At 38.1% G+C, this 27,598-nt stretch overlaps 1 protein-coding gene across 2 annotated transcripts in view; it reads left to right on the top strand.

The window, feature by feature from the left end:
* Positions 1–24,640, top strand: part of CROT (carnitine O-octanoyltransferase) — a 417,214-nt gene extending 392,574 nt beyond the window's left edge. For both annotated transcript variants that reach the window (XM_053713997.1, XM_053713998.1), the window contains exon 17: positions 23,597–24,640. In XM_053713997.1, the coding sequence (XP_053569972.1) occupies positions 23,597–23,717 (121 nt within the window). In that variant the 3' untranslated portion in view covers positions 23,718–24,640. The remainder of the gene's footprint in view (positions 1–23,596) is intronic.
* The last annotated feature ends 2,958 nt before the right edge of the window (positions 24,641–27,598 follow it).

The following is a 27,598-nucleotide window of genomic DNA, read 5'->3' as shown; positions in this document are numbered from 1 at the left end:
GTAATTGGCAAGAGTCCATGAGCTAGTGACATATGGGATATACAATCCTACCAGGAGGGGCAAAGTTTCCCAAACCTCAAAATGCCTATAAATACACCCCTCACCACACCCACAATTCAGTTTTTACAAACTTTGCCTCCTATGGAGGTGGTGAAGTAAGTTTGTGCTAAGATTTCTACGTTGATATGCGCTTCTCAGCATTGTTGAAGCCCGATTCCTCTCAGAGTACAGCGAATGTCAGAGGGACGTGAAGGGAGTATCACTTATTGAATACGATGATTTCCCTAACGGGAGTCTTTTTCATAGGTTCTCTGTTATCGGTCGTAGAGATTCATCTCCTACCTCCCTTTTCAGATCGATGATATACTCTCAATTTACCATTACCTCTACTAATAACTGTTTTAGTACTGGTTTGGCTATCTGCTATATGTGGATGGGTGTCTTTTGGTAAGTATGTTTTTTATTTCTTAAGACACCTCAGCTATGGTTTGGCACTTTATGCATTTATATAAAGTTCTAAATATATGTATTGTACTTATATTTGCCATGAGTCAGGTTCATGTATTTCCTTCTGCAGACTGTCCGTTTCATATTTGGGGAAAATAAAAAATGTTTAAGAATTTTTTTTCTTACCTGGGGTTTTGTCTTTTTTTCAAATTGACTACTTCTTGCAAATTGCGGGCGGTATTAGGCCCGCGGGTGCACCAAATGCTAGACTTTATTGCGTCATTCTTGGCGCGAGAATCTTTTTGGTGCGAAAAAGTACGTCTATGACGCAAGTTCGTCACTTCCGGCGTCATACTTGACGCCGAGACCTTTCACACTGTTGCGTCATTAGTGACGCGAGTGTGTCATTTCCGGTTATTTTTTTGGCGCCAAAAAAGTTTAGTTACATTGTGCGTCATACTTGGCGCCAAACTTTTTCATTATTTCAATACCCCATTGATGTTTGCCTCTTTTATATAAGCAACTGTATATGTATATTTTATAAGTGTTTGTGTAGATTTTTTGTATAATAAATGTTATTTATCAATCACTTACAGTCTGTTATATAGATTGGTATACGTTTGAGATTAACCCTATTCTCCTACACTTTTGTAACCTGCTTATATCGAGCTAGTCTCAAGTGATAGGGAGTTTTAGTCATCTAAGAATTTAACATATAAGTGTTATACCGATCCACACAACTGATTAATACACATGAGCTTATAGCTATATTGAATTATCTCAGTACAACTTATATTTATTAACTCATTGTCTCCTATACCGAACCTAAAAAGGGTCCTCTGAGAATATATTAATGTACTTTATATTGATCTAATCAATACTCATAATCACTTTATGAAATAATTTTTTCCTTGATATAACTATCTAAAGGTCCTTATTTATATTGAGAATATTTATGATTTATTAATTATTACAAAAACAATACTCATTAACCCTTAGGCTTCCAAGCGCCAGTACTACCTTGCCGAATCTGTCCTATTTATATTCAGGTCATCTTCTCAGACCTGCAATTTCTTTGGCTGATGTTGCGGCTGCATCAACTTTCTGGTTGGAGAATTTAGCGCAACAGGTATTGGATTCTGACTTATCTAGCATTATTCGCTTACTGCAATATGCTAATCATTTTATTTGTGATGCTATTTTTGATATTATCAAAATTATGTTAGATCCATGTCTTTAGCTATTTTAGCCAGAAGAGCTTTGTGGCTTAAATCCTGGAATGCTGATATGACATCTAAATCTAGATTACTATCTCTTTCTTTCCAAGGTAATAATTTATTTGGTTCCCAGTTGGATTCTATTATTTCAACTGTTACTGGGGGAAAGGGAGTTTTTCTGCCTCTGGATAAAAAACCTAAGGGTAAATCTAAGGCTTCTAACCGTTTTCGTTCCTTTCGTCAGAATAAGTAACAAAAAATCAATCCTTCCCCCAAGGAATCTGCCTCCAATTGGAAGCCTTCCTCAAATTGGAATAAATCCAAGCCTTTTAGGAAACCAAAGTCAGCCCCTAAGTCCGCATGAAGGTGCGGCCCTCATTCCAGCTCAGCTGGTAGGGGGCAGATTAAGGTTTTTCAAGGATATTTGGATAAAATCTGTTCAAAATCAATGGATTTAGAGCATTGTCTCTCAAGGGTATCGATTAGGATTCAGAGTAAGACCTCCTGTGAGAAGATTTTTTCTCTCACGTATCCCAGTTAATCCAGTAAAAGCTCAGGCTTTCCTGAAGTGTGTTTCAGACCTGGAGTCTTCAGGGGTAATCATGCCAGTTCCTCTTCTGGAACAAGGTTTGGGTTTTATTCAAATCTATTCATTGTCCCAAAGAAGGAAAATTTATTCAGACCGGTTCTGGATCTAAAAATTTTGAATCGTTATGTAAGAGTACCAACTTTCAAGATGGTAACTATAAGGACTATTCTGCCTTTTGTTCAGCAAGGACATTATATGTCCACAATAGACTTGCAGGATGCATACCTTCATATTCCGATTCATCCAGAACATTATCAGTTTCTGAGATTCTCTTTTCTAGACAAGCATTACCAATTTATTGCTCTTCCATTTGGCCTAGCAACAGCTCCAAGAATCTTTTCAAAGGTTCTGGGTGCCCTACTCTCTGTAATCAGAGAACAGGGTATTGCGGTGTTTCCTTATTTGGACGATATCTTGGTACTAGCTCAGTCTTTACGTTCTACAGAATCTCACACGAATCAACTAGCGTTGTTTCTTCGGAAACATGGTTGGAGGATCAATTTGCCAAAGAGTTTCTTGATTCCTCAGACAAGGGTCACCTTTTTAGGCTTCCGGATAGATTCAGTGTCCATCACTCTGTCTCTAACAGACAAGAGACGTTTAAAATTGGTTGCAGCCTGCCGGCACCTTCAGTCTCAGTCATTCCCTTCAGTGGCTATGTGCATTGAAGTTTTAGGTCTTATGACTGCAGCATCGGACGCGATCCCCTTTGCTCATTTTCACATGAGACCTCTTCAGCTTTGTATGCTGAATCAATGGTGCAGGGATTATACAAAGTTATCACAATTAATATCCTTACATCCCAATGTACGACACTCTCTGACATGGTGGATAGATCACCATCGTTTAGTTCAAGGGGCTTCTTTTGTTCGGCCAACCTGGACTGTGATCACAACAGATGCGAGTCTCTCAGGTTGGGGAGCTGTTTGGGGATCTCTGACAGCACAAGGGGTTTGGAAATCTCAAGAGGCGAGATTACCAATAAATATTTTAGAACTCCGTGCAATTCTCAGAGCTCTTCAGTTTTGGCCTCTGTTAAAGAGAGAACCGTTCATTTGTTTTCAGACAGACAATATCACAACAGTGGCATATGTCAATCATTAGGGTGGGACTCACAGTCCCCAAGCTATGAAAGAAGTATCTCAAATACTTGTTTGGGCGGAATCCAGCTCCTGTCTAATCTCTGCGGTGCATATCCCAGGTGTAGACAATTGGGAAGCGGATTATCTCAGCCGCCAGACTTTATATCCAGGGGAGTGGTCTCTCCATCCAGATGTGTTTTCTCAGATTGTTCAGATGTGGGGTCTTCCAGAGATAGATCTCATGGCCTCTCATCTAAACAAGAAACTTCCCAGGTCCAGGGATGTTCAGGCGGAAGCAGTGGATGCACTGACACTTCCTTGGTGTTATCATCCTGCTTACATCTTCCCGCCTCTAGTTCTCCTTCCAAGAGTGATTTCCAAAATCATCATGGAACAATCATTTGTGTTGCTGGTGGTGCCAGCATGGCCACACAGGTTTTGGTATGCGGATCTGGTTCGGATGTCCAGTTGCCTGCCTTGGCCACTTCTGTTATGGCTAGACCTACTATCTCAAGGTCCGTTTTTCCATCAGGATCTCAAATCATTAAATTTAAAGGTATGGAAATTGAACGCTTAGTTCTAAGTCATAGAGGTTTCTCTGACTCAGTGATTAATACTATGTTACAAGCTCGTAAATCTGTCTCTAGAAAGATTTATTATAGAGTTTGGAAGACTTACATTTCATGGTGTTCTTCTCATAAATTTTCTTGGCATTCTTTTAGAATTCCTAGAATTTTACAGTTTCTTCAGGATGGTTTGGATAAAGGTTTGTCTGCAAGTTCCTTGAAGGTGTGATATAATTTGTCATTTAATAAATTATAAACACTATGCTTTAACTGAGTATACATTTTACCAATTTAGTTCTACTACTTTAATATGAATGTCTGCTTGCAATGCAACCCTTAAAACAATTCTTAGTAGAAAGGGAACAGAATGGAAGCAAATTTTAATGTTAACTAAATAAGTGTAAGCCAGTACACAAAACAAATAAATCTAATCTTGAGATAGACATTCATATATAAAGAAATTTTGCATAACAAGGAAATCTTTTCACATGCTGCAAGAATTAAAGGAAAAAAAATATATACTTTGATTTTTTAATAGAAAAAAGGTTAGGAATAGTTCATTAGAAATATGTTCTCTGAACTGTATATTCCCAAAAATAAGATGGATTAAATATTAATGCCTCCGGAGTAGGTGAAACTTTATTTTAGAGAAATGTTAAGGTTTTGGTGTAGGAATAAACATGTTTGAATTTTCCCTGGTAACAACTCAAGAGATCTTTTAAAAGTAACTATTTTTGTAGCAGTCCGTTATACTTTTGAGCACTATGAAACTGATTCAAGTAAATATAATCTCAATAGTCTGTTTGTATCCTCACATACCTGTCCGGTTTTATAGTAATCCTTTTTAGTCTATTGAAAGCAGCGTGTCAAACAATTAATGCTTCAGCGTTTTCTGCAGCTTGTGCTCTGTGTCCGGCTCTTGTCGGCTTCTGGTGACGTCACCTGCTCTGTGTGCACACATTCAGTGAACGGCTGCAGCCTTAAAGGAAGATGTTTGAATCGCAGTTCCAGCGTTAAAGATGAGAAGTAATATTACCTTTACAAAACCTTTGACACTGTTGAGATTAGTAATAGATTAAGTAAAGGAGTTCAAGTAAATATAAGTTTAACACTGTGACACAAGATTCATAGAAGAAATAGCCTGCATCAGTCTGTAAAGTAAAACTTCAGATTAGTGACTCAGTATACATCCATAATCAAGCAAGGAATGATGGGATTGTTGTTCCTTTTATTGAGGAAAGTAAAGGGAGGAGAACAATCCTTAAAGGGGGTAGTATTTCATAATGAGACATGACAGATCCCCCTGTTCAAGAGGGGTCCCCAGAAGATGAAGGAGCAGGCTTCTGGGGATTGGATATATGATAAGATTTGAGGAGCAGTGGTGCATTAAGATCCCGCATCGGAACCCAGGAATTTTCTTCACTGCTGTATACTTTCCAATGAACTAAATACTCTAGAGTATTTTTCCTGTATCTGGAGTCCAAGATACAATCGACCTCATAGTCTATTTGATCCAGTAAAGAAATTGAAGATAAATCTGGAAGAGGTACATCCGAACTTAAGTAAGGTTTCAAAAGTGAGACATGGTAAGAAGGATGTATGCGTAGTACAGATGGTAACTTAAGAACTACAGCATTTTCATTGATGACTCTTATGATTGGGAACGGACCTATAAACTGATCACCTAATTTTTTACTAGGAACTTTCAGTTTAATATTTTTTGTAGAGAGCCAAACAAGATCTTTGACCTTGTAAGCTGGTTGAATTTTATGTCTTCGATCATAGAATTTTTTCTGGGTTGTTTTAGCATCCTTAAGAGTGGATCGTAAGGTCTTCAGAGTTTCCTTAATGTTTGTAGTATATTCTGAAACAGCAGGAGAAAGGTTGCAACTTATTGAATTTGGATAGGTACGAGGATGGAACCCATAGGTAGCGAAAAAAGGTGAGACTTTGGTAGAACTACTCATTGCATTGTTGTATGCAAATTCAGCCATTGGTAGCCAATCGAACCAATCATTTTGTCTCGTTGAAATAAAACATCTCAAATATTGCTCGAGTGTTTGATTCAAGCGTTCAGTGAGACCATTTGATTGTGGATGAAAAGCTGTTGAAAGTCTAAGTGATATCATTAGCGTGTTACACAAATGTTTCCAAAACTTGGAAGTAAATTGGGATCCACGATCTGAAATGATAGATGTGGGTAAGCCATGTAATTTTACAATATGATTGTTAAAAATGGTAGCTGTGTAAGAAGCTGTCGGGATTTTCTTTAAGGGAACAAAATGGGCCAATTTGGTTAGATGATCTACCACAACCATTATGGTATTGTGGGAATTGGATAATGGTAGATCCTCAATGAAGTCCATTGATATCATATCCCATGGTTTTTCTGGAAGTGGTAAAGGAGTTAGGAGTCCATAAGGTTTGTGATGTTCTTTTGTCATTTTGGCACATTTGTGACAATTATTTAAGTGATTCTGTACAGTCTTTGCCATCTGGGGCCACCAATATGTCCTACTGATTAACTCAATAGTCTTTTGTATTCCAGGATGTCCTGCCAAGGGAGTGTCGTGGTGTTGCTGTACCACTTGTTGTCTGACGGAAGAAGGAACATATATTCGATCTTTGTAGTAGAATATTCTACTCTTAGGATCTTGTTTGCAGGTTGTTGGTATATCCTTATCCAACTGTTGAGCTTGGTATAGGTCCGAGGTAGTTATAATTAGAGTACCAATGATTTTGTGTGAGGGTATGATTTGGGTCTTTTCATTAGACTCCGCAGTACTTTCAAAGGATCTGGACAAAGCATCAGCTTTGATATTTTTTGAACCTTGGATATGAGTGAGGATGAAATTAAAACGATCCAAAAACAAGGCCCATCGGACCTGTCTAGAGGATAATGTTTTATTTCTTTTTAAATACTGCAAATTCTTGTGATCTGTATAAATCTGAAATGGTTCTGTAGTTCCTTCCAGTAAGTGTCTCCAGTGTTCCATAGCTGCTTTCATGGCTAAAAGTTCTTTATCTCCGACTGAATAATTTCTTTCAGCCGGAGTTAACCTCCTTGAGAAATAAGCTATTGGATGTAAAAGACTGGAGTCTTTGTCTGGTTGAGATAGAATTGCTCCAATGCCCACATTAGAGGCGTCAACTTCAAGAGTGTATGGTAAATTGGGGTTTGGTATATGCAATATAGGAGCTGTGGTGAATGCCTTTTTGAGAGAAAGGAAAGCACGATTTGCCTCTGCATCCCACTGAAATTTTTGTTTACCAGTTAATCTAGTTAGTGGTTGAACAATGGTGGAGAATTGGTTTATAAATTTTCTATAAAAATTTGTAAAACCTAAAAATCTTTGTAATGCTTTTACAGTTGTGGGAATTGGCCAATCAGTTATTGCTTTTAATTTGTCTTGGTCCATTTGTATTCCTTTAGGGGAAATTATATACCCCAGAAATTTAATGGTGTCCTTGTGGAATTGACATTTTTCAATTTTTGCATATAGGTGATGATCCCTGAGGGTAGCTAATACCCATCGTACATGTTTTCTGTGTTCAATCAAATTTTTGGAATATATAAGTATATCATCCAAATATACTATGACGCAAACATCCATGAGTTCTTTAAAGATTTAATTAATGAAGAACTGAAATGTTGCGGGGGCATTCGTCAAGCCAAATGGCATCACATTGTATTGAAACAAGCCATATCTGGTCTTGAAAGCGGTCTTCCATTCATCCCCAGAACGCATACGTATCAAATTGTATGCGCCTTTTAAGTCTAGCTTGGTAAAAATAGTAGCACCATTAAGACGTTTTATGATTTCCGGTATTAACGGTAAAGGATATCTGTTTTTAATGGTAACCGCATTCAGAGCTCTATAATCTATAATAGGTCTAAGTGATCCATCCTTATTTGTAACAAAAAAAATAGCTGAAGCAACTGGAGATGAGGATGGGGATATAAATCCCTTCCTTAGATTCTCATCTAAGTATTCTCTTAGATGTATTAATTCTTTCTGTGACAGTGGGAATATTCTCCCTGATGGAATTTCAACCCCAGGTTTGGTATCTATGGGGCAATCAAAATGCCTATGTGGGGGTAAAGTTTCGGCATTTTTTAAATTAAAGACATCACTGAAATCCTTGTATTCGTCTGGTAATAAAGGAGACATATGTCTTACTGTTATGTAAGGGAAACAAGTATCCAAGCAGTAATGTGATAAAAATGTTACATTGTTTAGTGTCCAATCAATAGATGGGTTGTGTTTGTTTAGCCAAGGGTAACCCAGAATTATTGGATGAAGGGAGCTTGGAATGATGTCGTAAGTTATAAATTCTTTGTGGCCTGTAGGGGTAATAGTTAGAATTGGAATGGTATTATGAGTTATTGGACCTTTTTAAAAATTGTGATCCATCAATAAGACGAACAAAAACAGGCAAGGATTTTTGTACAATTGGAATTTTATTTAGTTTAACAATTGATTCATCTATGAAGATTCCATCAGCACCCGAATCAATTATAGCTTCGTTCTTTATCTAATGTTGATCCCACTGTAAAGATAACATAATAGACAGATGAGATTGAGTTCTGGTGTAATCATTAGTACAAACATCAAGGAACTTACCCTTCTTTTGGCGTAAGAGTATGGGACAGGAGGCCACATCATGTTCCTTGTTTGCGCAATATAAACACAGATTTGACAAACGTTTTTCTTCTTGACTTAAAGGTCCTCGAATAGTTCCTATTTCCATAGGTACTGCTTGGGAATTAATTTTCTCTTGAGATGGTTGATATAATCTTCTTAAAGGGGTTTCGGATTGGTGTCTTTCAAATTTTCTCTCTCTGTATCTCCTATCCATAGCTATACTTAGTTTGATCAAGGCTTCTAAGGATTCTGGGAAATCAACTCTAGAGAGTTCATCTTTCAGATGTTCAGAGAGACCCAAACGAAATTGGTTTTTAAGACTGATTGAATTCCACTGAGAGTCTGTGGCCCAAAGTTGAAAATCTGCGATGTAATCCTCCACCGCACGTTTCCCTTGTTTCAAGGATCTTAATTTTTGTTCAGCAGTTTGCTGTTTATTTGTATCTTCATATAATATCGCCATTGTTGAAAAGAAGTTTTCTAACGAATTAAGAATAGGATCTTCTGTCTCAAAAAATCTGTCTGCCCAGGATCTAGGTTCGCCAGAGAGGTATGAAATAGCAGTACAGACCTTGATTCTATCTGTGCGATAGGTTCTGGGTTTTAAAGTAAACATTAACATACATGCATTTTTGTATTCACGAAATTTGGAGCGATCTCCATTAAAGGGAGTTGGTGGGTTAACTTGTGGTTCAGGCAATTCATTTGATCTTTGTGTCGCATAATCATTGAGAATACGTTTTAGGGTATTATTCTCATTTTTCACCTCATTCAGACCTTGAGCTAATATCTCCACTTTCTGATTTAAGGAGGCAATTTGATTATTTAATTCCAGAGGATCCATAACGAAACCTGAAATAGGCTTAGTATTAGGAATCAAATAATTTTTTAGAGGCTTGATTATTCTGTGATATAATTTGTCATTTAATAAATTATAAACACTATGCTTTAACTGAGTATACATTTTACCAATTTAGTTCTTCTACTTTAATATGAATGTCTGCTTGCAATGCAACCCTTAAAACAATTCTTAGTAGAAAGGGAACAGAATGGAAGCAAATTTTAATGTTAACTAAATAAGTGTAAGCCAGTACACAAAACAAATAAATCTAATCTTGAGATAGACATTCATATATAAAGAAATTTTGCATAACAAGGAAATCTTTTCACATGCTGCAAGAATTAAAGGAAAAAAAATATATACTTTGATTTTTTAATAGAAAAAAAGGTTAGGAATAGTTCATTAGAAATATGTTCTCTGAACTGTATATTCCCAAAAATAAGATGGATTAAATATTAATGCCTCCGGAGTAGGTGAAACTTTATTTTAGAGAAATGTTAAGGTTTTGGTGTAGGAATAAACATGTTTGAATTTTCCCTGGTAACAACTCAAGAGATCTTTTAAAAGTAACTATTTTTGTAGCAGTCCGTTATACTTTTGAGCACTATGAAACTGATTCAAGTAAATATAATCTCAATAGTCTGTTTGTATCCTCACATACCTGTCCGGTTTTATAGTAATCCTTTTTAGTCTATTGAAAGCAGCGTGTCAAACAATTAATGCTTCAGCGTTTTCTGCAGCTTGTGCTCTGTGTCCGGCTCTTGTCGGCTTCTGGTGACGTCACCTGCTCTGTGTGCACACATTCAGTGAACGGCTGCAGCCTTAAAGGAAGATGTTTGAATCGCAGTTCCAGCGTTAAAGATGAGAAGTAATATTACCTTTACAAAACCTTTGACACTGTTGAGATTAGTAATAGATTAAGTAAAGGAGTTCAAGTAAATATAAGTTTAACACTGTGACACAAGATTCATAGAAGAAATAGCCTGCATCAGTCTGTAAAGTAAAACTTCAGATTAGTGACTCAGTATACATCCATAATCAAGCAAGGAATGATGGGATTGTTGTTCCTTTTATTAAGGAAAGTAAAGGGAGGAGAACAATCCTTAAAGGGGTAGTATTTCATAATGAGACATGACAGAAGGGACAAAGCTCTGCTCTTTCTGTTTTATTTCACAGAAAGATTGCTAAACTTCCTGATATTCACTGTTTTGTTCAGGCTTTGGTCCGTTTCTGAATTATCTGCTCTTTCTTGTGAGTCATCTTTTTTTATTTTTCATCAAGATAAGGCAGTTTTACGGACTTCATTTAAATTTTTACCTAAAGTTGTGAATTCTAACAACATTAATAGGGAAATAGATCAGTCTCCACTTCGTTGGCTTTTAAGAATGAAGCTTCAGTTGATCAGATTTGCAAAGCAGCGACTTGGTCTTCTTTGCATACATTCACTAAATTCTACCGTTTTGATGTATTTGCCTCTTCGGAAGCAGTTTTTGGTAGAGAAGTTCTTCAGGCAGCTGTTTGATTCCTCTACTTATGTTTTAAGTTTTTTTTTCTTTTCAATTTTAAGAAAAACATATTCTTTTGGTTGTGGATTTATTTTTTCAGCAGAAAATGACTGTTTTTATTTTATCCCTCCCTCTCTAGTGACTCTTCTGTGGAGTTCCACATCTTGGGTATTACTATCCCATACGTCACTAGCTCATGGACTCTTGCCAATTACATGAAAGAAGACATAATTTATGTAAGAACTTACCTGATAAATTAATTTCTTTCATATTGGCAAGAGTCCATGAGACCCACCCTTTTTATGGTGGTTTTTTTTTTTTTTTTGTATAAAGCACAATTATATTTAAGCACAATTATATTTCTAATTCCTTTTTTTATGCTTTTTACTCCTTTTTTTTCTATCACCCCACTACTTGGCTATTCGTTGAACTTAGTTGTGGGTGTGGTGGGGGGGGGTTATTTGTGGGCATTTTGAGGTTTGGGAAACTTTGCCCCTCCTGGTAGGATTGTATATCCCATACGTCACTAGCTCATGGACCCTTACCAATATGAAAGAAATGAATTTATCAGGTAAATTCTTACATAAATTATGTTTTTTTCATTCTAATAATTTTCCCCCACATAAAGCCATTCCACCTGAATTCCAGTCATTGCCATCCAGCAGATCAGCTATATCCCACCAGTATTATAGTAATTGCCAGTGACATCAGTCGGGGTTAGCTCACAACCATGAGAGCTTTCTGATATAAACTTAATTTATTACTCCAATGTCTGTCCATGATCATAAGTAGTTTTGAATAATTCCTAACTGAGAAGTCTTGTGGTCCTTTTAAATATAATTCTTTTTGTCCCACTTTCTGCCTCTGTTTCCAGCTCAAAAGTTGGCACTCACCCTTAATCCGTCATTTGGAAGTATTCTCTCAGTTCTGTCATTCAGTTAGTTCTTTCCAAAAAATAATTCTTAAAAATGTGTAAATATATACATAATGTAAATGTAGCTATGGTTATACTAGTTATGTACAGTATGTGTGTGTGTATATATATATATATATATACACACACACACACACACACACATTATAGAGGTTTGTACTTTTTAAAAAAAAAATCATTTTAGTGGTCCACGGGATTCAAAATTGTGAGTTTAGTGGTCCCTGAGGTCTGAAAGGTTGGCGACCCCTGGAATAGATAGTAAAAATCTTGGTATTTATTAAGAGATTAAAAGTTCACAGCAAAAGGACTCTTCATAAAACATAGCAAGTAACAGACAGTTTTTTCAGAAGGTCTGGTCTCTGTTCATTCAAGATCTGAATATTGATTCTCAGAGATACAGAATAGGATTCAGATCAAGTCCTCCCAGAAAAAGGTTTCTTCTGTCCAACTTTCCAAAGAACCCCCATAAAAGGTCAAGCCTTTTTTTCTTATGTATTTGAGATCTAGAACTTATGGGAGTGATCCGTTCTGTTTCTAGGAAGGAACGAGGACATAGGTTTTAGGCCAATCTGTTCATTGTTTCCAAAAAAGAGAGTACTTTCAGACCTTTTCTGGATCTAAAGTCATTGAAAACGTTTCTCAGGGACCCAACCTTCATAATGAATACAATCATATTCTTCCTTTTGTTCAACAATTACAGTTTATAAATACAATAGATTTGAAGGATGCCTTCCTTCATAGTCCAATACGCATGGAGCATTTTAGGTTCTCAGATTTGCTTATCTGGCAAAATTTGTTGTCCTTCCGTTTGGTCTGACTACTGCTCCCAAAATTTTCAAAAAGTTTCTGGGAACCCTGTTATCTGTCATCAGGCCACATGGTATATCAGTAGCTCTGTATCTGGACTATAGCTTGGTTCAGGTTCCATCTTGTCCTTTGCAGTTTATCTTACCAACACGCTTCTGTTGTTTCTTCAACAGCATAGTTGGAGAATAAATGTTTCAAAGAGTTTTCTAACTCCTCAGACCAGAGTGAATTCTCTAGGAATGGTTATTGATTCAATTTCAATTAATCTTTCCCTAACAGATCAGAGAAAATTAAAGTTACAATCTACTTGTGCCAAGCTTTAGTCATCTCCCAATCCAACAGTAGATCGGTGTATGGAAGTGCAAGGTCTAATGATTGAGGTATCAGATGCTATTCCTTTTGACTGTGTTCACATGAGACCTCTTCAACTTTGTATGTTGGATCAATGGTGCAAGGATTTGAATCAAATTTCTCAGAGGATAATATTGGATCCTTCCTCAAGGCATTTTCTTTCTTGGTGGATAAATTACCAGTCCATCTCTGTAGGGGCATCTTTTCTTTGTCCATGCTGGTCAATAATATCAACAGATGCAAGGTTTTGAGGTTGGGGCGCAGTGTGGGGATTCAGGAGAGCGCAGGGAGGTTGGTTGCCTCAGGAAGCCAGGTTACCTATAAATGTGTTGGAGCTCAGGGTGACCTTCATGGCTCTCCAGAGCTGGCTCCTTCTTAAACTAGAGTCTCATCCTCGCTTTCAATCAGACTGTGGCATATATCAATGAATCATCTGGGAGGAACGTGCAGTTCTCTAGCAATGAAGGAGGTATTTTGAATACTTCAGTTGGTAGAGAACAATTGCTGTATCATTTTTGCAATTTGCATTCCAGGTGTGAACACCTGGGAAGTAGATTATCTCAGTCATCAATCTCTTCATCCAGAGGAATGGTCTGTTCACTGCGATGTTTTCAATCAGATATTCTGGAGACTGTTATAACACCAATCTCTCCTCCTTGGAATATCAACTTAGAGTTTTACCATATTCTCCAGTTAAACCTATGCATTGCCTTGACATCCAGTAACTGTCATCTAAAGTTTTGTTTCTCTTAGACATTTTTTTGGCTAGAAGAGTTTTCTGAACAATCTGCATTTTCTCGTGATGCCCCTTATCTAGTTTTCCATCAAAATAAGGTCTTGAGAACTAAATCTGATCTTTATTTTTTTGCCTAAGGTCTCTTCATAAAACATTAGTAGGGAAATTTGTAGTTTCTTCTCTGTCACAATCCTCAAAATTCAAAAGAAAGATTTTAACATAATTTGGATGTAGTTAATGCTCAGTTTTATCTTCAGACTACTTAGGCTTTTAAAAAGCAAAGAGGAAAAGGCGCCCATATGGTGTAATACTGTGTAATAGACTTCATTTTAAAAATGTAATCAAATATTACTCACAAGTCTCCTAGAACTACCAGAATGCTATATGCGCAGTCTAGACCTTAAAAAAGCCGTCCAGAGAGCTCACTCCTCGATATGTGTTGTAGATGGTTGTCGTATATCGTCTGTGTAAAACCTCTCAATAATAAGAGTATACTTTAAACAAGTGCTAGCATACTAATCTCAATGTGGTAACAATAGGAGGAATCGCAGAGGTGCATCCCGAGAACCCAAAACCTGTATATCAAGATTATGGGAACAACGGAATCGCTACTCAAACTTCTGTTTTGACATAAACCCTCAAGCGAGATATAATTGTAAAAGCACTGTATTAAAAACATACAATTGGTAAAATCACAACGCCTTTCTCAGTGATACACTGTTTCCTCAGGTGAATAGATATACAATGTAACATATCAAGCTTATAAAGACCGTCGTGCGTCCTCAAATCGTAAGTGCGCATGTGTGTGTCAAATGACATGCCCCTCAAAACACAATCATGGTCTGATCTACAATTGGTCGAATGTGTCAGAGGTTGGCTTGCGCATCCTGCACCCGACTGGGGAGGCCACGGTATACAGACTTGATTATAAAAACAAAAATATATTTGGCATTCATAAATCTTTTAAATCTATCTTGCAACAAACTCCTAGGTACGGTACACATATGCAACAAAATAGTCATATTTTACCCTCATAGATAAATGTCGATAATAAGTCTCTTATAGATCCACCGGGAAGACCGATAATTGCAGGAATAGGAAACCTGACATGCAATTTATCACAATATATTGACCAGTTCTTAAAGAAAAAGGTCATTATGTTACAATCATATTTAAGAGATACTACAGATCTCATAGAGAAACTATATGCAGTGGAGAAAGGAAAGAGAGATTTGTTATGGATAACATGTGATGTATCCTCTTTATATTCCAACATTGAACACAGTTTATCAATGCAGTGAGATACTATTTAGATCAAGATCCTTACCTTCCTGAAAAGCAAAAAGACTTTTTGATTAAGTATATTTCGCCAACCTCTTTATGGGAGTTTTTGAGGAAAAATATATATATTCCTCGGAATTTGGGGCGAGCCTGGTGTTTTATGGACGCTATATCGATGACTTGATCTTTATTTGGGAAGGGGACACCATGAAAACCAATAAATTTATTGAACATCTAAACCAGAACGATCTGGGTATCAATTTTACCTCTAATCATTAGAGTATTGAGTTTCTAGATCTTACACTATATTGGGACAGTGAAGGTAAAGTAGCTACTAAGACGTTCTTTAAAGAGGTCGATACTAATATATATATCTCGCTTGTGTGGTTTATCTCAAAACGTAGGTTGCGATTATCCCTTGTTCCCATAATCTTGATATACAGGTTTTGGATTCTTGGGATGCACCTCTGAAATTCCTCCTATTGTGACCACATTGAGATTAGTATGCTAGCACTTGTTTAAAGTATACTCTTTTATTATTAAGAGGTTTTACTTGGACGATATACGACAACCATCTACAACACATATCGAGGAGTGAGCTCACTGGACGGCTTTCTTCTGTTAAGTGTGATCAGTCCACGGGTCATCATTACTTCTGGGATATTACTCCTCCCCAACAGGAAGTGCAAGAGGATTCACCCAGCAGAGCTGCATATAGCTCCTCCCCTCTACGTCACTCCCAGTCATTCTCTTGCACCCAACGACTAGATAGGATGTGTGAGAGGACTATGGTGATTATACTTAGTTTTATATCTTCAATCAAAAGTTTGTTATTTTAAAATAGCGCCGGAGTGTGTTATTACCTCTCTGGCAGAGTTTGAAGAAGAATCTACCAGAGTTTTGCTATGATTTTAGCCGGAGTAGTTAAGATCATATTGCTGTTCTCGGCCATCTGAGGAGTGAGGTAAACTTCAGATCAGGGGACAGCGGGCAGATGAATCTGCATAGAGGTATGTAGCAGTTTTTATTTTCTGACAATGGAATTGATGAGAAAATCCTGCCATACCGATATAATGTCATGTATGTATACTTTACACTTCAGTATTCTGGGGAATGGTACTTCACTAGAATTACACTGTAAGAAATACATAAAGCTGTTTAATAACTAGAGATTATGTTTAACGTTTTTGCTGGAATGTAAAATCGTTTTCATTTGCTGAGGTACTGTGTGAATAAATGTTTGGGCACTATTTTTCCACTTGGCAGTTGCTTAATCTGTTTTTCTGACAGTTTCTGTTCTCCCTCACTGCTGTGTGTGAGGGGGAGGGGCCGTTTTTTGGCGCTTTTTCTATGCATCAAATATTTCAGTCAGCAACTCATTGTATTCCCTGCATGATCCGGTTCATCTCTACAGAGCTCAGGGGTCTTCAAACTTATTTTGAGGGAGGTAATTTCTCTCAGCAGAGCTGTGAGAATTATAGTTTGACTGAGATAAAAAACGTTTATTCTGTAATTTGTTTCCTGCTTTCAGAATTTGTTATCTTTGCTAATGGGATTAAACCTTTGCTAAAGTTGTGTTGTTTACAAGGATTGAGGCTATAACTGTTTCAATTTATTAATTTTCAACTGTCATAGATCTTCTGTGCTTCTTAAAGGCACAGTACATTTTAATATTATTCTAATTGAATTGTATTTCCAAGTTGCAAGTTTATTTGCTAGTGTGTTAAACATGTCTGATTCAGAGGATGATACCTGTGTCATTTGTTGCAATGCCAAAGTGGAGCCCAATAGAAATTTATGTACTAACTGTATTGATGCTACTTTAAATAAAAGTCAATCTGTACAAATTGAACAAATTTCACCAAACAACGAGGGGAGAGTTATGCCGACTAACTCGCCTCACGTGTCAGTACCTACATCTCCCGCTCAAAGGGAGGTGCGTGATATTGTAGCGCCGAGTACATCTGGGCGGCCATTACAAATCACATTACAGGATATGGCTACTGTTATGACTGAGGTTTTAACTAAATTACCAGAACTAAGAGGTAAGCGTGATCACTCTGGGGTGAGAACAGAGTGCGCTGATAATATTAGGGCCATGTCAGACACTGCGTCACAGGTGGCAGAACATGAGGACGGAGAACTTCATTCTGTGGGTGACGGTTCTGATCCAAACAGACTGGATTCAGATATTTCAAATTTTAAATTTAAACTGGAAAACCTCCGTGTATTACTAGGGGAGGTGTTAGCGGCTCTGAATGATTGTAACACAGTTGCAATACCAGAGAAAATGTGTAGGTTGGATAAATATTTTGCGGTACCGACGAGTACTGAGGTTTTTCCTATACCTAAGAGACTTACTGAAATTGTTACTAAGGAGTGGGATAGACCCGGTGTGCCGTTCTCACCCCCTCCGATATTTAGAAAAATGTTTCCAATAGACGCCACCACAAGGGACTTATGGCAAACGGTCCCTAAGGTGGAGGGAGCAGTTTCTACCTTAGCTAAGCATACCACTATCCCGGTGGAGGATAGCTGTGCTTTTTCAGATCCAATGGATAAAAAGTTAGAGGGTTACCTTAAGAAAATGTTTGTTCAACAAGGTTTTATATTGCAACCCCTTGCATGCATTGCGCCGATCACGGCTGCAGCGGCATTCTGGATTGAGTCTCTGGAAGAGAACATTGGTTCAGCTACTCTGGACGACATTACGGACAGGCTTAGAGTCCTTAAACTAGCTAATTCATTCATTTCGGAGGCCGTAGTACATCTTACTAAACTTACGGCGAAGAATTCAGGATTCGCCATTCAGGCACGCAGGGCGCTGTGGCTAAAATCCTGGTCAGCTGATGTTACTTCTAAGTCTAAATTGCTTAATATACCTTTCAAAGGGCAGACCTTATTCGGGCCCGGGTTGAAAGAGATTATCGCTGACATTACAGGAGGTAAAGGCCATGCCCTGCCTCAGGACAAAGCCAAAGCCAAGACTAGACAGTCTAATTTTCGTTCCTTTCGTAATTTCAAAGCAGGAGCAGCATCAACTTCCTCTGCACCAAAACAGGAAGGAGCTGTTGCTCGCTACAGACAAGGCTGGAAACCTAACCAGTCCTGGAACAAGGGCAAGCAGACTAGGAAACCTGCTGCTGCCCCTAAAACAGCATGAATTGAGGGCCCCCGATCCGGGATCGGATCTAGTGGGGGGCAGACTTTCTCTCTTCGCCCAGGCTTGGGCAAGAGATGTTCAGGATCCCTGGGCGCTAGAGATAATATCTCAGGGATACCTTCTGGACTTCAAATACTCTCCTCCAAGAGAGAGATTTCATCTGTCAAGATTGTCAACAATCCAGACAAAGAAAGAGGCGTTTCTACGCTGCGTACAAGAGCTCTTGTTAATGGGAGTAATCCATCCAGTTCCACGATCGGAACAGGGACAGGGGTTTTACTCAAATCTGTTTGTGGTTCCCAAAAAAGAGGGAACTTTCAGGCCAATCCTGGACTTAAAGATCCTAAACAAATTCCTAAGAGTTCCATCGTTCAAGATGGAGACTATTCGGACAATTTTACCTATGATCCAAGAGGGTCAATACATGACCACTGTAGATTTAAAAGATGCTTACCTTCACATACCGATTCACAAAGATCATTATCGGTACCTAAGGTTTGCCTTCCTAGACAGGCATTACCAGTTTGTGGCTCTTCCATTCGGATTGGCTACAGCTCCAAGAATCTTCACAAAGGTTCTGGGTGCTCTTCTGGCGGTACTAAGACCGCGGGGAATCTCGGTAGCTCCATACCTAGACGACATTCTGATACAAGCTTCAAGCTTTCAAACTGCCAAGTCTCATACAGAGTTAGTGCTGGCATTTCTAAGGTCACATGGATGGAAGGTGAACGAAAAGAAAAGTTCACTCGTTCCACTCACAAGAGTTCCCTTCCTGGGGACTCTTATAGATTCTGTAGAAATGAAGATTTACCTGACAGAGGACAGGCTAACAAGACTTCAAAGTGCTTGCCGCACCCTTCATTCCATTCAACACCCGTCAGTGGCTCAATGCATGGAGGTAATCGGCTTAATGGTAGCGGCAATGGACATAGTACCCTTTGCACGCTTACACCTCAGACCACTGCAACTGTGCATGCTAAGTCAGTGGAATGGGGATTACTCAGACTTATCCCCTTCTCTGAATCTGGATCAAGAGACCAGAAATTCTCTTCTATGGTGGCTTTCTCGGCCACATCTGTCCAGGGGGATGCCATTCAGCAGACCAGACTGGACAATTGTAACAACAGACGCCAGCCTTCTAGGTTGGGGTGCCGTCTGGAATTCTCTGAAGGCTCAGGGACAATGGAGTCAGGAGGAGAGTCTCCTGCCAATAAACATTCTGGAATTGAGAGCAGTTCTCAATGCCCTCCTGGCTTGGCCCCAGTTGACAACTCGGGGGTTCATCAGGTTTCAGTCGGACAACATCACGACTGTAGCTTACATCAACCATCAGGGAGGGACAAGAAGCTCCCTAGCTATGATGGAAGTATCAAAGATAATTTGCTGGGCAGAGTCTCACTCTTGCCACCTGTCAGCAATCCACATCCCGGGAGTGGAGAACTGGGAGGCGGATTTCTTAAGTCGTCAAACTTTTCATCCGGGGGAGTGGGAACTTCATCCGGAGGTCTTTGCCCAAATACTTCGACGTTGGGGCAAACCAGAGATAGATCTCATGGCGTCTCGACAGAACGCCAAGCTTCCTCGTTACGGGTCCAGATCCAGGGATCCAGGAGCAGTCCTGATAGATGCTCTGACAGCACCTTGGGACTTCAGGATGGCTTACGTGTTTCCACCCTTCCCGTTGCTTCCTCGATTGATTGCCAGAATCAAACAAGAGAGAGCATCAGTGATTCTAATAGCACCTGCGTGGCCACGCAGGACTTGGTATGCAGACCTGGTGGACATGTCATCCTGTCCACCTTGGTCTCTACCTCTGAAACAGGACCTTCTGATACAGGGTCCCTTCAAACATCAAAATCTAACTTCTCTGAAGCTGACTGCTTGGAAATTGAACGCTTGATTTTATCAAGACGTGGATTTTCTGAGTCAGTTATTGATACCTTAATACAGGCTAGGAAACCTGTTACCAGAAAGATTTACCATAAGATATGGCGTAAATACCTATATTGGTGTGAATCCAAAGGTTACTCTTGGAGTAAGGTTAGGATTCCTAGGATATTGTCTTTTCTACAAGAAGGTTTAGAAAAGGGTTTATCTGCTAGTTCATTAAAGGGACAGATCTCAGCTCTGTCCATTCTGTTACACAAACGTCTGTCAGAAGTTCCTGACGTCCAGGCTTTTTGTCAGGCTTTGGCCAGAATTAAGCCTGTGTTTAAAACTGTTGCTCCACCATGGAGTTTAAACCTTGTTCTTAATGTTTTACAGGGCGTTCCGTTTGAACCCCTTCATTCCATTGATATAAAGTTGTTATCTTGGAAAGTTCTATTTTTAATGGCTATTTCCTCGGCTCGAAGAGTCTCTGAATTATCAGCCTTACATTGTGATTCTCCTTATTTGATTTTTCATTCGGATAAGGTAGTCCTGCGTACTAAACCTGGGTTCTTACCTAAGGTAGTTACTAACAGGAATATCAATCAAGAGATTGTTGTTCCTTCTTTATGCCCAAATCCTTCTTCAAAGAAGGAACGTCTACTGCACAACCTGGATGTAGTCCGTGCTCTAAAATTTTACTTACAGGCAACTAAGGAATTTCGACAAACGTCTTCTCTGTTTGTCATTTACTCTGGGCAGAGGAGAGGTCAAAAAGCTTCCGCTACCTCTCTTTCTTTTTGGCTTCGTAGCATAATTCGTTTAGCTTATGAGACTGCTGGACAGCAGCCTCCTGAAAGAATTACAGCTCATTCTACTAGAGCTGTGGCTTCCACTTGGGCCTTCAAGAATGAGGCCTCTGTTGAACAGATTTGCAAGGCTGCAACTTGGTCTTCGCTTCATACTTTTTCCAAATTTTACAAATTTGACACTTTTGCTTCTTCGGAGGCTATTTTTGGGAGAAAGGTTCTTCAGGCAGTGGTTCCTTCTGTATAAAGAGCCTGCCTATCCCTCCCGTCATCCGTGTACTTTTGCTTTGGTATTGGTATCCCAGAAGTAATGATGACCCGTGGACTGATCACACTTAACAGAAGAAAACATAATTTATGCTTACCTGATAAATTCCTTTCTTCTGTAGTGTGATCAGTCCACGGCCCGCCCTGTTTTTAAGGCAGGTAAATATTTTTTAATTTATACTCCAGTCACCACTTCACCCTTGGCTTTTCCTTTCTCGTTGGTCCTTGGTCGAATGACTGGGAGTGACGTAGAGGGGAGGAGCTATATGCAGCTCTGCTGGGTGAATCCTCTTGCACTTCCTGTTGGGGAGGAGTAATATCCCAGAAGTAATGATGACCCGTGGACTGATCACACTACATAAGAAAGGAATTTATCAGGTAAGCATAAATTATGTTTTTTTAAGGTCCAGACTGCACATATAGCACTTTGGTAGTGCTAGGAGACTTGTGAGTAATATTTGATTACATTTGTAAAACGAAGTCTATCACACAGTACTACACCATATGGGCGCCTTTTCCTCTTTGCTTTTTAGATTTTATCTCTGGGTGTGATGCCACGACTATTCGGAAACTTGGCAGCTAGACTATCCCCTTTTGGACTGATCCCATGTGTAGTACCATAAGAATATACACATTATATTGTTTTGGGATTGGCATTCCTCACAATTTGAAGCACATCTACTACGAACTTTTCAGTTTGTTTTTTCTAATACTTAGGCTTTTAGACAGTCTTCTAGTCTATTTATTCATTTCTCAGTTCCTCAGAAAGAACAGAGGGCTTCGGCTGTTACTATAGCATCATAGTTGAAATAGTTTTGATCCGTAAAGCCTACTTGGTGGCAGGGAAGTCTCCTTTAAAACAAATTGCTGATTATTCTACAAGATTAGTTTCTACTTCCTAAATGAAGCTTCAGTACAAATTTATAAGGCAGCAACATGGTCATCCTTACATACATTTACAAAATTCTACAGTTTTGATGCTTTTGCTTCTTCTGAAGCTGGTTTTGATTTCCCACAATTAATTGACTCATGAATTCTCACCACCTTACAAAAGAAAACAAAATTTATGCTTACCTGATAAATTAATTTCCTTTGAGGTGGTGAGAGTCCGTAAGGCCCACCTTATTTGTTGTTATTGTATGGCGGCAATTCTATATTTGCACCTCATTTCCCTGTTTATGACCTTTCCTACCTTTTTTTGTGTATTCTTTTTGTCTATACGGAATACTGGCTAATCAGTGAGGTGAGAGGGATGGAATACTCTTGGAGTATTGGGAGATCTTTGCCTCCAGCTAGTGGCGAGGAGTTGAATCCAGGAGTAATGGACTTGTGGATTCTCTCCACCTTGAAAGAAATTAATTTATCAGGTAAGCATAAATTTTGTTTTTGTTTGCAGACCTGTTGCAATGCAGTGAATAATTTTTAATGCATAAATTAAAAAGTCTTATTTTTTTGTTACTCCCAGATCCATTTAATCTCCAAATTTAATTGGATGTTAAACTCAAAATTGAATTCCTGATTATGAATGGCACACAAACCGTTACGCACGAGCAATATTCGGTTCATCGAGGCTGTTTGTGCATGTTGGATGTATTGCTCGTATTACAAGTTGAAAGTAAACACGATCGCTTGAGTGCAATTGAAGTTAACGTGCCTCTGGATAGCGCAACCTCAGAGCTCTGGTTAAAAGTGTCACAAAACACATTAAAAATACATTTAAAAGTACAGTTACTCTAATAATAACACTTATCTAATAAAAAATAATTTTGCACAAATAAGTTACAATGGAATGTGAAATATTCATTTCATTTTATTAATATTTTTATGTTAGGTTAGCACACCTGAGAATATGCGATCTGCTTTGCGCGCTCGTAGGGTGTTTTTTCTCCACTTTTTTTTCTCCATTGACTTCTACGGGAAAATACATTTACGCGGACGTAGTATTCTAACTTTGGGTTTTTGCGCGCATTGGGTTAGTGGAAAACGTTTTACTTTCAACTTGTAATACGAGCAATACCCAACGTGCACAAAATGCTTACTTCTAGCGCAGTACCGCTCCAATGAGTAGTAAGCTGGCTAAATGTAAATATTTATTTTTGTTTAACTTTGAGAATTGTGGTTTACACTTCTCTCAGGGAGACTGGAGTCTAGCATATAGGAGCCTGAGTTCTGACCATGTAACATGCTACAGAATGGGAGATCTTGGGATTGGTGGAAGCACATATTTTCATTGGTTCACCAGCTGTCTTTATCTAGCTCCCAGTAGTGCTGTTCTTAAACCTAATCTTTAATAAAAGTTACCAAGAGAATGAAACAAATGTGATAAAAAGTAAATTTGAAAGTTTAAAACGGCATTCTCTATGTGAATTATGGGAAATGTATTTTGACGTTAGTCACTTTGATCATATGCTTTCTTTGTTCCCTCCAGCCACATTGATTCATCACTAAATTCCTTTATTTCAGTATTGTTTCTGTACTTTGTTTAGGTTTGTGGTGGCCTGCACTGCCTGGAAATCCAACCCAGAAACTGATGCAGAGAAGTTTTGCCAGACGGTGTTCCAGAACTTCCATGAGATGATTAATGTGATGGTTACAGCCCAGCTTTAATGAATCTACACACATGCTTGTTTTTATCATACTTTTAGAAATAATGCACAGGATTGAATCATTTGTTTACAATTGTCTGAAACCATATTTTACTATCAGGTTGTACAGATATAGCCAGCCTCATTGTTCCTAGAGGCACTGCTAAATATCCCCTATAGCTAATGATTTTGGCTTTCTAGGCTTAATATGCACTGAATCACACAACCTACCCTGCGATATACCTCTTGGAAGGAACAATTGAAGCTGACTATATCTGCATCTCACAGAAGCAATGCAAACCAAATGCAAACAGCAATACAGTATGCAAAATGCAAAATCAATGCAAATTCACATTTAATTGCTCCTTTATTTTTTATCATGTGCCCTTCTCTACGATTTTTAAATAAGTGATCCCAGTGTATATTTTGTGCATAAGAAATAGAATTTTTTTTTCCAGCGATTGCCATGAATGGGGACATACATCTTTAAATTTTTTTTGTAGCTTCAGTACAATTCTGAACATGCTCAGGACATTTAAAACAAAAACTTTAATGGAGTAATCAATTTTTTATTTTTTTTATTTTTTGCATTCTGCGTGTGTTTTATTTTACTTATTCTTTTTACCCTTAAATTAGTAATGGGGGGATTGCCTAGATGAATACCCACATCATATTGGATATGAACTCATTCAAGAAATAACTGTCATCTTATGAGCAAGCATTCCCTGTAATTTAATTATAATTAAGTCTTTAATTACTGGCTTATACGGTTTCTTGATGTGTGTGTTCATATCTAACACAGAGTTATTACTCACACTTCAGAGTACATAGAGTAAGTTGTATAACATAATTAATAGTTCTAGCACTCACTGAATTTGTAATGGTATTTCTATTTTAAAGTTGTGATGCCTCAACTTTAATAAAATGGAATTTACGTTAAAAAAAGTTATATAATGATGTTTTTTTTCCAGTTCCTAATGTCATACTTGGGTAGTCGGATATGAATTATTTTTTAACAGGAAATTCTGTATAAACCTTGGATAGTTTTCCGAATCTGCAATATGTTTACTGTTCTATGTAAAAAAATGTTTAGTGTAGTCTCGGTGCAAATAACAGAGGGCAGGTGCACCCTTGGTGCGTAGATATGAGTAGCAAAAAAAAAAAAAGCTAGGTTGCTTTTTTGTAACAGTAACTTTTAGGGTAAACTTTTATGGGCTGTAGTGTTTTTTTTTAATCATTTAATCATTCTTTAATCATTCTTAGCTTGATGCTGTTATCACTTGTCACCAGTAGATGTCATGTGTACCTCTTAATGAACTTGTGTCTTCCATATCTTTTCTGTCAAGCGCCCATAGCTGTTTTAGTAAGCTGCATTTTATCACAGATAATGGTTATCATCATTTCTCACCTGAGTTTTAGTTTTTACATCACCTGATAAACCAAGATATTAAATTACTGATTTTTTTTAGCACAATGTTGACATAGTATTTTGTTACTATTGGGGCGCACAGCCCCCATTCTCCTACACATACCTGTCCTTGCTTTGTTGGCTCTTAGTCATTTATATCCAAGCGGGCCTATTTGAGGATTGAAAAGACAGGCATTTTTATTACTGGACATTACCCTCGTTGGTCAGATAAATCCTTGTTTGCACAAAACAAAGAGCATCATCCTTTATATGTGGAGAAAATTTGATTTATAATCATTGTGACATAGGATGGGTTGAAGACTGCATGTCTTTAGAAGGACAGTTTGCAAGATCTTCCTTTCAAAAGTTACCTGTAAAGGTGGAAACGTATGAACTCTTAGGATTTAGTGTAAGTTTGTGTATAAGACTAATTGCATTGCAAAGTTGCTCATTTGAGGCGTCCTATTACTATGCCCGGGTGGAAGTCCTATCTCTTGTAGAGTTGGTCTTCACTTTGAATGGAGAATTCTACCTAAAATTGTACATCTAGCTAAATAATAAATGTAGCCCATTCAGCCAAATATGTTTTAACTGATATTGCCTAACCAAATTGAAGAACAAAAAGGTAATTGTCGGTCTAACTGCATTAAGTCCAGTAAAAGAGTCTTCCAATCATTATTAGATCCCAAAAAAAGAAACCATAATATAGATATTGATGACCTTAGGAAAAAAACAGTCACATAGCGTCTTATCTTGATCACATGAGGGGAGAAGATAAAACCTTTACACAGTCAAAGGCTTTAAAGGCAGCTTATGTGAAAGTTCTAAATAATTATGCAATAAACCCGAAGAACTAAATTCATGTCTCAAGAAGCACTGTTATTAATGAAAACAAGACAAATACTTTCAAAGGCCTCAGATGAAGTCTGAAAATCAAGATAGACAACAGTTTTCCACTCACTGAGAACTGATATGGAAGAAAAACATTAACATTCAAGCAATTGACACACTTTTTACAACATTATTATTATATACAGCAAATGGAGGAATGAAAAAACTGTCTGAATCTTCAAAGAAATGCTTTTCGACACAGTACATTAAAATTGTACAGTTTCACTTTTCAAAGTCTTGCTTTCAGACTTTCACACAAAATCGATCAAAAAAGACCAGTCCCTTGGAAGAATCATTTGATACCTAGAAATTCTTCCTCCTAAATCTAAAGACCTGAAATATGAAATTCTGAAATACTACAGAGACTTAATTTTGTCTTGGTGGTTGTTGTAAACCACAATCATTAAAATGTCAAATAGAGAATTCCTGATTGAACCAAATCTCCCTTAGACCTAAGGGGGTTTCAAAACAACATCCCAACCTGGTGTCTGTATATATCACTAATCTGTTGGAATGCAGAAAAAACACCTATTGTGAAATCTGTTCTCTTCCAACCATCGGTTTGAAATATGGCAAGAGATATGGCAAAAGAAACAAATTGTTTGATGGCACTAGAACATTTTTAGGTAGATTGGTGTGCCATCCTAATCTGTGAAGAAACTGAATCAGCAACAAACTACTTTCTCTGCTGGCACATCATCCACCAACAGGTTGTTTAGGTATAGAAGGAACTCTTAAAGGGACATAATACCCATATGCAAAATCACTTGAAAGTCATGCAGTGTAAATGTAAAAAGATGACAAGAAAATATCACCTATGTAAACAAGAAAGATATTTTACCTCAAAATTACTTCAGCTTACAATAGTAAGTGCTGTGTGAACAGATATGCTGTAGCTTCTGTCCGCTGCATGCTGGAGAAAAAAAAGCAGTCAATCAAAATTATGAGAAAAAGAAAAGCAATGGCACTACTCTATTGTCTATGAGAATGCCCTATCGACAAATATCTTCATTTGAATGTATTAGGGCTAGAGTGCTGTGCATGTACAAGAATTTCTTTCTATAAGGCAGGGAGAGTCCACAACTTCATTCCTTAGTGTTGGGAAATACAACACCTGGCCACCAGGAGGCGGCGGCAAAGACACCCTAGCCAACGGCCTAAGTATCCCTCCCACTTCCCGTATTCCCCCAGTCATTCTTTGCCTTTCATGACTAGAGGAGGATGGCAGAGAAGGGTCAGAAGATTTGAATAAGTCCTTAACGGTATGTTCCCTTCAAGAGTGGACTGGAGTTTTAAGTAATCATATAAACCTCTCAGTGAGAGTATTGATGAAAGTTAGTCTGGAGATGCAGGGAAAGTTTTTCTGCAAAGCCATCCAGACTGATGAAATCAGTGTTAACGAGTTACACTGCTTGCTTTTCCACACTCCCTGTCAGAGCATCGCTACAAGGCTGTCACACTTGAGAGGCTGTATCTGTTCCACAGCATGGATCCTGGAGGGTAAGTCTGTGTTATTTTCTTATAGCAGGGACGCCTTATATAAAGTCACAGTGTGACTCCTCTATACCTCAGTAGGATCAAAGGTTAATATCTCCTCAGTGGGA

Source organism: Bombina bombina, chromosome 5, assembly GCF_027579735.1.
Source record: "Bombina bombina isolate aBomBom1 chromosome 5, aBomBom1.pri, whole genome shotgun sequence".
Lineage (NCBI taxonomy): Eukaryota > Metazoa > Chordata > Amphibia > Anura > Bombinatoridae > Bombina > Bombina bombina.
The sequence above is the reverse complement of the archived record's forward strand: the minus strand, read 5'-3'. Positions and strand labels throughout refer to the sequence as shown.